At 42.8% G+C, this 11,940-nt stretch overlaps 2 protein-coding genes across 2 annotated transcripts in view; both read right to left on the bottom strand.

The window, feature by feature from the left end:
* Positions 1 to 11,940, bottom strand: part of LOC119583450 (longitudinals lacking protein, isoforms H/M/V-like) — a gene marked incomplete in the record, with an annotated part of 21,298 nt that overhangs the window by 6,553 nt on the left and 2,805 nt on the right.
* Positions 10,538 to 11,274, bottom strand: LOC119583451 (probable ATP-dependent RNA helicase spindle-E). The gene is made up of 2 exons (XM_037931936.1): positions 11,087 to 11,274; positions 10,538 to 10,909 (listed from the first exon to the last, which is right to left on the bottom strand). The coding sequence occupies exons 1-2, from the start codon at positions 11,231 to 11,233 to the stop codon at positions 10,625 to 10,627; spliced, it is 432 nt and encodes a 143-aa protein (XP_037787864.1). The 5' UTR covers positions 11,234 to 11,274; the 3' UTR covers positions 10,538 to 10,624.

An 11,940-nucleotide genomic window follows, 5' to 3' on the forward strand; every position in this document is an offset into this window, starting at 1 on the left:
TCATATATGCCCGTATTTATATTCCCTAATGCTCCACGTGCTCACCACCAAGATCATTGGTGGGCCTATGTGACCCGATGTTTTTCCCTTCTTTGGAATTTTGGGGAAAAAAAATGTTTTTTATTATTATCTTTTTACCCTTGATATTATATTATCATTATTCTAAGATAAAAGAAATAAAGATATATTTCCAAAATCAAAGAAAAGTGTAACAGATGAATTGTGGATAAAATTTGATCCTTGTGGAAACTTTTTTGGAGCACCTCTACCTAGTGGGTGCGTGTCATACTTGCACACGCCCGCATACCCCCCCCCCCCCAAAAAAAATCCCAGGAAAAAAATCCTATGACCTATGCCCCACACCGTTAGAAAAGAACTTGCAGCACCTCCTAAATGCCCTAAACTCCCCGGGATTCATTTTCAAACACCCCCGATATATTTTAAAACTACCTAACATCGGGTTAGATGTAGAAAGCTATCAGCTTTGCCCAAAAGTTGCTTTTTTAAACCTTTACGATTGAAAAGGGGCCATAAAAATTAAAAACAAACACTGACGGGAATGACAAAGGTGCCCACGTTAAATCATTTGTTTCCCATGTGGAGCTGGCCTTTCAATTCCAAAAGGGGTTTAGAGCAAATTAAAGGGACTTGTGATGGTTCGTCTCTTTCGCGTCTTGCTCAGCTGTTTAGGAAAACCCTTGAGCTTACTATTGCCAGAACACCGGGGGGAAATAATGTAGTCTGGCCTCGCTATTAATGACCCCTTTGCTGTAGGCCCCGGGCCAAAACCCTTCAAGACGACCTCCAAAACTAATACTTCATGTAAAGAAGCCATAATAGCTTTTTTTCCTTGACCCCTTTAAACCATAAGACCTGATGCCCGTGTTCTTTTGTCAAAAAACCCAAAAATAAAATGATTTTATCATTTCTCTGCCCACAACTTAGAACTGAAGGGGTGGGGCATTGTTTTTTTTTCTGACATGTAGATCTGTGCCTGTATTCCCGGGGGAGTAACACCTTCCCCTTTACCCCCTTCCCTGCTCAAACCCCCCTGACAAGGCTGAAAAAATCATGACCAGATCAAGAGGTGGATGCCAAACAAAATACAACCCACAGAATTATCCTCCCACACATGCAGTTGACATAACACCTGGAGGCCCTGTTGAGTCGCACAACGAAGAAAGCTACCACTTATGATAAAAAGATCGGAGATATCTTGAGGGAAAAAAGGTCACACATACCCACATGCCCACAAATACCAAACCACCCAAAACACACGCACACCACACCCAAAACCAAAACGAACCCACCCACAACACACCCCCAAACAACACCCACACACACAACCCACCCACCCCACACCCAAAACCACAACACACACCACACCACACACACACACCCACACCCACACCACACCCCCACCCCAAACCACACCCCCACACCCCCAAACCACACACACACCACACACACACAACACCACCACACACCCACAACACACACACACACACACACACCCCAACACACACCTTTTTCTTTAAATCATTCAACCCTCCTACCTCCCCCCCCCCATCTTCCTCCACTGGTACTCCAAAGTTCTGTTAAGCCCCACCTGAAAGTCACTCTCCCTCTCCCTCCGGGCACTGACCGCGACCCCTACCGCCAAAACCCTACTAACTTCTCGTGTGTTCTTATACTGCTTTTTCAAATCTTTGAAAAAAAGATTTAAAGCCGTAGCAAGTATCTACCCCCGCAAACCACGTAAAGGTTCTATACCCTTATATCTGGTGGCACGAGGCGTTGCATCCTTTGGCAGCACTGAACGAAATTTCCCGAAGAAAATCCGCTCAAAACCGCTAGAAGACATGTCGAGAAAAAAAAAACCGTAAGTACACGTTTGGGCCCCCTTCCTTATTTTTTTCCCCTTCTTCTCCCATATAGTGTTAAGCCTTTTTTTTTTTGGGGGGGGGGGGTTTAAAAAGGTCCTAATACGCAAATGGCACATTCTCACACTATTCCCTTCACCTCAGAGCTTTTCTGTGTATCAGTATTGATCATTAAACAAAATATGTTCTTATTTAAGAAATTACTTTTTTTTTCTCTCTTTTTTTAGAGTTTTATTGTTTCATCTCCCACAAAATTTAATGCTTTTGGATTTTATCTTATCACGATATCTTTCTTAAAAAAAGGTTGTTTTGACCTGACCTCACTTTCTTTTTTCCCCGGTCTGGCGCGGGGGAAAGGGGGTCTGATGACCGCGGGTTTCCCTGTATTTTGGTTGTTATTTTTTTTTGATCCTTTGGGGAAATTAACCATGGGCTTTTGTTACATTGTTTTTTTGGTGACCTTTCTATCGGCGCAAAACGGAGCAGTAACCAATTTCTAGAATTATTATTTTGAATATAGGTAGGATCCCCCCCAATCATAGTGCCAAATTGCCGATTTGCCCCTGGTTGCGAAAAACGCCTAGTAATCTGCGCCCCCGTCTTCAAAGTAGATATTAAAAGTTATTCTTTTGGGGCACCTTTTGAGTCGGTGTGCCCGCATTTATGTCCGTTATTAATGTAGGACTAGGGTTTCAGCTAAAATCATTTTTGCTTATTATCACACCTTTCTCACCTCCCAAGTCGCTTCTTTTTTGGGGTACCCCCCAGTTTTGTGTGATTTGTAAAATTTAGAATCCTTGGGGAATTTGTGAGCGCCCATCACAGACGCAAAGGAGCTTTTATCTTAAAATTTTTCCCTGGTTCGGTCCTTCGTATTATGGCATTTGGTATAGGATTCCCCCGTTACTAAGTCTGGCATGCCTACTAGCTGTCCTCGCAGTTCAGATTTCTGACCCCGGAAGATTTGCTTGATAAAATTTTTGGAAAATTTTTTTCATGTCACCATTCATTCAGCGCACTTCGCCCACATCTTATATGTTGAATTCAATGTGCTGTTAAAAATGTCTTAATACTCATTGCTATTTTACTTCAGTTTTGTTATAGTGAACTTTAAAATTTTTTGTGTTTTGATTCATTTCTGTGTGAGTCCTCTCGCTTTCCCTCTCATTCCCTAGCTGTACTCCCCAAAAACGCTACACCACACATTCACCTCCTCATACATGCAGGACAAAAGCCACTGACCTTTTTCATTACAGTTTGGGTTCTTCTTAGTGCGGCTAAAATTTAGATGTTTCTCTTTAGCCCGCTTTTTTGTCTGTCGTGACGAGTGGCTCGTACATGTGTAAAAGTTACTCTTTTTTCTCTGTGTGACGACTGTTTTCCCAGAAAATCCTCGCGGTTCTGATGTCGTTCCCTTTTTACTCTCTATCTTCAGAGGTTGGTAGTTCAAGCCATCCCACACGGATCGCTACTGACGTCTCCCTCTTCTATTTTCTTTTTATCTTTTTGAAAAAAAAAAAAAAAAAAAAAAAAAACAATATTAAAAAACCCTAAAATTTTTTTAAAAAACCCTAGTGGTAGTTTTAAAACCCCCCCTCTTCTCTGTTGCCCTTTTTTTTTTCTTCTCTGGCCCTTACGTGTATTCTGGTTCCCCGACTATGATTGCAGTCACCGACACGGTCCGAAAGGAAAATCCTCTACTTCCGGGCACCTTGGGGTGCCAAAGGGAAGGTGTTCGAAATCCTATAGGGCCCGCGGACCATTTTCTCAGAGGGTGTTAAACCTCTGTGATGTTGGGGGTCGTTGCCGCCCAGAAAAGCTCCGTTTTCCCCCCCAGACGCCACAGTCCTTCAAATTTCCCGGAGCTCATTGCGGATATCGCCGTCTGAGTCCGCATCCCTGCCCGACGCCCTTAAATCCAATTACGATACAGACGACATGCTGCCCAAGGACCTGGACGGAATCTGTGAGGCGTTGGATAGGGGGCCACCGGTTTGGCCTGGGGGCCGGACTACGGGGGTCAGACGAATCCGAAGTCAAGGGGACCTGGGCGCACTTTTGGGGACGTGGACATCGGGGCGGACAGATTCACTGAGGACCAGGAGATAGACGACACCAAAGACAACCACGAAGATCCCAGACAACGCACCAAAACAAGATGCTGGCCAGGTTAGGTCACCCTTGAGGCAATCTAAGCGCCTCGAGGGCGAGGCTAGAGGTGGCCGACAAAGTATAGTGGGCAATCAGGTACAGCGGGGTCGGTGACCTCACCTCGCTCCCCCCCATGCTTCCTCCCTGGGGAACGGGCACTACTATCCGGATGACCCAGGCCTCAAGATTTGTGTTAAGCCCCACCTGTAAGGGCACTCTGGGCCCCCTTCCCCCCCGGGCAGCTGCCGCGACCCCATACCGCCTACCCCAACTAACAGTCTCGTGTGTTTCTTATACGCGTGTTCAAATCTTAAAATAAAGAGTGAATGCCGTTACAAAAAAAAAAAAAAAATATCAATACCCCGCAAAACCAAAGTAAAAAGGGTTTAACCCTTATACCCCACACACACACACACCACACACCCCACACACACCCACACACCCACACCCCCCCACACCACACACACCACACACACACACACCACACATACACACACCACACATACCACACACACCACACATACACATACCACACACACACACACACACCACACAAACACACACACACACACACACACACACACACACCCACACACAACCCACCACACCAACACACCACCACACACACACACCACACACATACTCAGACACACACACACACACACACCCCACACACACACACACACAACAAATAATATATCTATTATATATATATATCTATAAATTAAAATATATTATATAATAAATTATTAAAATAAATAAAAATACATGTATATAAATAATAAATATAAAAATATAATTAAAATATATATTATATATATTATATATAAAAAATAAATATAAATTTTTAAAAATAGATATATATATTTTAAAAATATATATAAATATAAAAATATAATAATAATTATATAAATTAATATATATAAAAATAAATATATATATATATATATATAATAAAATTATAATATTTAATTTATAATTTTATAATTTTAGATTTTATCTATTTTATATATATAATTTTATTTTATATATTAGATTAAATAAAAATATATATAGGTTTTTAGATTATATATATATAATTTATTTATATATATATATATATATATAGATTATATATATATAAATCATATATATATAATATATAATATAATATATATATTATATACATCTTTTTTTATTTTATTATTATATAATATATTATATATATATATAAACTATATATATTATTATAATATATATATATTAATATATTTTATATAATATTATTAATTATATAAATTATTATTTTTTTTATATATTTATTATATTTATATATTTATATATTTATATATTTTTATATATTTATATATATTTATATATTTTTATATATAAGTATATATTTTTATATTTATATATACATTATATTTTTTAATATATATATATTTTTATATTATATATAATATTATAATATATTTGTTTATAATATATATGTGTGTGTGTGTGTGTGTGTGTTTGTGTGTGGGGGTGTGTGTGGTGGGGGGTGTGTGGGGGGTGGGTGGTTTTGGGGTGTTGGTGTGTGGGGGTTTGTGTGGTGTGGTGTGTGTTGTGGTGGTGTGTGTGTTGTGGGGTGGTGTGTGTGGTGTGTTTTGTGTGTGGTTGTGTGTGGGTGTGTGTGTTGTGTGTGTGGGTGTGTGGTTGTGTATGTGGTGTGTGGGTGTATGGGGTGTGTGGTTGTGTGGTGTGTGGTGTGTGGGGGTTTTGTGTGGTGTGGTGTGTGTGGTGGTATAAGGGGTATGAACCCTTTTAAATTTGGCTTGAGGGGTATTGTACTTGCAAAGGCTTCACTCTTTATTTCAAAGAGTTGACACACGCAGTTAAGAACACACGGCATGCTATTATGGTATGGGGGTATGCGGGTCGCGGTCAGCTGCCCGGGGGGAGAGGGCAAGTGATTACAGCGTCGGGTGCTTAACACGAACTCTCTGGGGCCTAGGTCTCCTCGTTTATGTAGTGACCTTTCCCAGCTGGAGGAAAGCAGGGGGGACGGGGTGAGGTCACCGACCCCGTCTGTACACTGTTGCTCCACTATACATTGTGGCCCACCTACTCATGCCTCCCCTCGGGGTCTTGATTTGCCTCAAGGGTACCAAAACCGGGCCATCTCTTGTTTTCGGGGGCTTGTCCGGGTCATCTTCTGGTTGCTCGTTCGTGTCGTCCTCCCCTCCTGGTCCTCAGTGAAATCTTCCTCCTCGATGTCCAACCCCTAAAAAAGTGTCGCCCAGGGTCCCCCTTGACTTGGGATTTTCTAGACTCCCGTACCCGGGCCCAGGCCAAAACTCGGTGGCGCCTCATCCACACCCCTCACGATCTCGCCCAGGCCCTTTTGGGGCAGTGCTCGCCTCGATCTCATCTTATCTAGGGCGTCGGGCAGGGGATGCGGCATCTCAGACGGCTGATATCTACGCAATGAGCTCCTGGAGTTGAATGGATCTGTGGCGTCTGGGGGGGCAACGGAGCGTCTCGGCGGCAACGACCGCCCACAACATCACAGATGGCTTAACACCTGCTCTGATGAACATCCGGTCCGCAGGCCTATAGTGATCTTCGATGACATCCTTCCCATGGCATCCTAAGGTGACCGGAACTGTACAGGACTTCCTTCGGTCCCGTGCGGTCCGACTGCAATCTATGTCGGGGAACCAGATCAACACGTAAGGGCCGAGTAAGAAAAAGAAAGGAAACAGAAAAGAGGGGGGTTAACTACCACTAGCCGGTTATTTATAAAAATTTACGGTTTTTAATATTGGTTTTTTAATTTTTTTTTTTTTTTTTTTTTTTCACAAAATAAGAAAAAAATGAAGGGGAGACTCGTACGATCCGTGGGGACCTGGCTTAAAACTACCCCCCTCTCTGATAGATAGAGAGTAAAAAGGGAAACATCAGAAATCCGCGAGGTTTTTATTTTAAACCACAGTCGTACACAGAGAAAAAATAGATGAAATTTGTACTCATGTACGAGCCACTCGTACGACAGACAAAAAGCGGGCTAAAGAGAAACATCATAAATTTTTACGCCGGCCCTAAGACAGAACCCAATCCTGTTATGAAAAAGGTCAGTGTTTTTTGCCCTCAGTATGAGTAGGTGAATGTGTTGGTATGCGTGTGTGAGTGAAGCGCGTAAATGAGAGGGAAAGCGAGAGTGCCCTCACACAGAGAATAATCAAAAACACAAAATTAACGTACTATAAAAAAAACTAAAGAAAAAATACAATGCAGCTTTTTAAGACTATTTCAACTACACATTGAATTAAATATAATGATGGGGCACAGAACGTGCGCATGAATGAAGGGTTTTCATGAAAAATATTTGCCAATTTTTTATCAGAAAATCTTCTCGGGTCAAATCTGAACTCCCCGAGGGTACTTCTAGTAGGCATCCAGATTTCAGTAACGGGGAACCTAACCCAATGCCATATATGACTGAAGCGACTCAAACGGGGAAATCATAAGAAAACCTGCTCTCTTCTGGTATCTGTGATGGGCCTCCAACTTTCCCCAAAAGGATATTAAATTATCACAAATCACCAAACATTTGGGGGTTCCCCCAAAAAACCGCAAGCGTTTTAGGAGCGTGAAAAGGGGTTGTTTAAATAACAAATAATGATTCTAGCAAAACCCCTAGTCCTACTTTAAATTTAACGACATTGCGGGTCACCCCGACTAAAAAGGGTCCCAAACGAATAACTTATAACGTATCTACTTTCGACGACGGGCGCGATCTACTAGGGTTTACCACCCGGGGGAAATTTCGGCAATTCGTGCACTATGTAGGGGGGAAGTCCTCCCCTATATTAAAATAAAACATTTCAAAAATTGCGTTACTGCTCCTTTTCTAGCGCCGATAAACGTGTCCCAAAAAAGCAATGTAAAAATGCTATGGTTAATTCCCAACCCTAAAACAAAAATAAAAACCAAAAACAGGGAACCACGCGGTCATCAGCCCCTTCCCACGTCCCCCATGCCCGGGAAAATAGAATGAGGTCATTTCAAAACAACCTTTTTCTAATAAAATATATCGTGAAAAAAGGAAAAATCACAAACGCTTAAATTTCGTTGCAATGAAACAATTAAATCTCTAAAAACGAGAAAAAATAAGAAATTTATTAATAACAAAAGATATTCATTTTTAAATTTATCACTACCGATCACACAAAAATGCACTGGGGGAAGGGAAATATGTGAAAAAAGTGCCATTTGCTGTCATTAGCACCTTTTAACCCCCCCCCCCCCCAAAAAAAAAGGCTTAACACATATATGGGAGAAGAAGGGAAAGAAATAAGGAAGGGACCCCAAAACGTGTACTCGTTTTTTTCTTCTTGACCCTGTCTTTTAGCGGTCGAGCGGATTTTCTTCGGAAATGCGTTCATGTTGCATGCCATAAGGATGCAAAAGCCCCCGCTGCCACCCAGAAATAATGGGTATAGAACCCATTTACAGTGGTTTGCAGGGGTATTGATACTTGCTAACGGCATTCACTCTTTATTTCTAAGAGTTGACACCGCAGTATAAGAAAACCCGGACATGTTGTTATGGGTATGGCGGTTGCGGGTCGCGGTCAGCTGCCCCGGGGGGAGAGGGGAGACTGACCTTACAGCGTCGGGGGCTTAACACGACCCCTCTGGCCTACCAGCTGGGGGAGCTGGGGGGACGAGGTGAGGTCACCGGCCCCCCCCCTGCTACACTGATTTCTCCCCTGTACAGTGGTGTGTGTTTGGGTGTGTGGGGGGTTTGTGTGTGTGGGGTTTTTGCGTGTTGTGTGCGTGTGTGTGCGTGTGTGTGCGTGTGTGTGCGTGTGTTGGTGTGTGGTGTGTGTGGGTGTGTGTGTGGTGTGTGTGTGGGGGTGTGGTGTGTGTGTGGTGTGTGTGTGGTGTGTGTTGGTGTGGTGTGGGGTGGGGTGGGTGGGTTGGGGTGGGTGTGGTGTGGGTGTGTGGGTGGTTGGTGTGGGGTGTGTGTGGGGGTGGGTGTGTGGGGTGGTGTGGTGTTGTGTGTTGGTGTGTGTGTGTTGTGTGTGTGTTGGTGTGTGTGTGTGTGTGGTGTGCGTGTGTGTGTGGTGTGCGTGTGTGGTTTGGTGTGGTGTGCGTGTGTGGTTTGGTGTGGTGTATGTGTATGTGTGTGGCATGTGTGTGTATGTGTGACCTCTTTTCCCTCAAGATATCTCCGATCTTCTTATCATAAGTGGTAGCTTTCTTCGTTGTGCGACTCAACAGGGCCTCCAGGTGTTATGTCAACTGCATGTGTGGGAGGATAATTCTGTGGGTTGTATTTTGTTTGGCATCCACCTCTTGATCTGGTCATGATCTTTTCAGCCTTGTGTCAGAGGTGGGTGAGCAGGGCACGAGGGTAACAGAGGAAGGTGTTACTCCTCCAGGAACTACAGGCTACAGATTCTACATGCTCAGAGGAAAAAAACAATGACCACACCTTCAGTTCTAATGTTGTGGGCAGAGAAATGTATAAAATCATCTTTATTTATGGGTTTTCTGTACATACAGAACACCGGGCCATCAGGTCTCTATGGATTAAGGTGTCAAGGAAAGAAAGCTATTCATATGGCTCCTCTTCTACAGTGAACTGTATTTAGTCTATGGAGGGGGGGCGTCTTGAAAGGTTTAGCCTGGTTGGCACTACAGCAAAGGTTCTCTCCCAACGAGGCCCGACTAATTTTTCCCCCCCGGTGTTTTTGGGAATAGTAAGCTTCAGGGGTTTTCCCTAAACGCTGGCAAGGATGCTGAAAGAGCGAACCCATCAAAAGTCCTTGGAAATTTGCTCGTACTCCATTCTTGGGAAACTGAAAGGGCCCTCTCCCTGGGAAACAAAAAGTTGTAGTGGTAGTTCACCTTCGTCCATTCCTGTCAGTGTTCGTTTTGCAACTTTGTGGCCTTGTCAAAACAACATTGTAAAGAAAATTATGTCAAAACTGACTAGTTTCTACTCTCTCCAGTGTTAGGTAGTTTAAAACCCTCATATCGGTGGTGTTTGATAAAAGACATCCACTGATGGAGTTTAGGGCACTTGAGAGAGGTGCTGCAAGCTTCTTTGCTAACCGGTGTGGGGCACTCATGGTCATAGGATTTCTTTCCTTGCGGATTTTTGGGTGTGGGTGGGTGTATGCGTGCGTGTGCAAGTATGCACACGCACTCCACTAGTGTAGAGGGGCTCCACAATACCTATCTCATCTCACCAAGGATCAATTACTAGTCCTACCTATCTCATCTGTTTACACTTTTCTTTGATTTTTGGAAATATATCTTTTATTGCTATTTATCTTAGTAATATCATGATAATCATAATATCAATGATAACAGTATCAATAATAATTTAATAACATTATTTTTCCCAAATTTCCAAAGAATGGGGAAATCATGCGAGGTCACATAGGCCTACCAATTGACTCCTTGGTGGTTGAGCACTTGTGGAGCCATTAGTGTAATATAAAATACAGTGGACAGTATATGAACCAGTTGGCAATGGGGTAAATTTTGTAATTTTCTATACAATATAATGTATCACTCCAAAGTACATATAATAGCACTCAGCTAAGTCTGTAATTTTCAAGTTCTTGTTTGAGAAAATGTCACATAATTGGTAAATATATTTAGTAGATATGTAGGTACCTGGTAGCCGACAATCTTGCCTAGTTGCCACCCTCTTTCTCTGCAAACCCGACGAGCCAGAGATGTTGCTGCAATTTTTCGAGGCTGAGTGACTATTATGTTACAGTGCTGATGTTTTTCAACAGCATCATCTAAGATAAACTGAGGAACTTGAGTTGATTTGCCACTACCTGTTTCTCCACCTATTATCACAACTTGATGTTCTTCAATTTTTGCCAGAACCTGTTAAATAGATTTTTTTAAAATCATCATGGAACATGAACCATATACCTGAATATAATGACTATTCAAAACTCAATTCAAAGGTTATGTATCATCATTTAGTTTGTTTGGCACTAGTCCTGATAATTTCTATACACAATGTAGATATAAAATGACAAGTGACACAATGCTGCTTACCTCTTTGCGTGCATTGAAAACTGGAAGAGCCGACTGATGATTTCTTTTGGAGAAATCATATTGCAAATACACTTGAGTCTTCTGTGTATCCTCATCTTCAGCAGTTAACATGGTTGCTGTAAATGTGTCTTCCTCTATGTCTGTCATTCTAAATCTTTCCTTACAGAGCTTTCCTTCATGTTCAACACGTCTCTGTTGGAGAATGATACACAATCTGTCAGCCATACTACCTGGAGACATTCATTAAGTGTCAATGGTACCCTCTCTGCATCTGAACATGACATGATGGATACTTATCCTGGAGTAAGTGATGTTCTGACCATGACATGACAGGACATCAGTCATTGTGAATTGGTTAATAAGCATGAGTGATTGACATAATACAGTTGGCACGACCACGTGTTCAACCGGCAGTTACACCGTGAGACTGGCATGGGACCTATTACTTGCATAATCCGGGATCGCCAACTCAGGCTATATGGCCACCTAGCTCTCTTCCCTGTGGACGACCCTGCCCATCAGGTTGTCTCCCTGCGAGACAACCCTGGGTGGAGGAGACCTGTGGGACAACCTAGGAGTTCATGACTTGGGCAGCTCGACGAGACCTGTCGCGAGGAATTAGAGATGGGCCGTGTGCCTGCCTGGAGACTCGCCTCGAGGGATCCTCGTGGCTGGAAGCGAAGGGTGGATGCAGCCATGCGCCCCCGTCGGCGTTAGCCCCTTGATGATGATGATGATGATGAGTGATTGACATGTAAGTGACAGGTTTGAACAGGGTGCCCCCGCCCTCTCCTAACATCCCTAGAGATGTCCAAAACACATACACTACATGACAGCATGCTTCTAATTAGGGC

This window comes from Penaeus monodon, chromosome 17, assembly GCF_015228065.2.
Source record: "Penaeus monodon isolate SGIC_2016 chromosome 17, NSTDA_Pmon_1, whole genome shotgun sequence".
NCBI lineage: Eukaryota > Metazoa > Arthropoda > Malacostraca > Decapoda > Penaeidae > Penaeus > Penaeus monodon.

What these genes read in the sequence shown, in the direction of transcription:
- LOC119583451 (XM_037931936.1), bottom strand. Translation starts at nt 11,233, where the DNA reads ATGACAGACATAGAGGAAGACACATTTACAGCAACCATGTTAACTGCT. An exon ending in TTTTCAATGCACGCAAAGAG is followed by an intron (nt 10,910 to 11,086) that starts GTAAGCAGCATT and finishes TCTATTTAACAG; the next exon opens with GTTCTGGCAAAAATTGAAGA.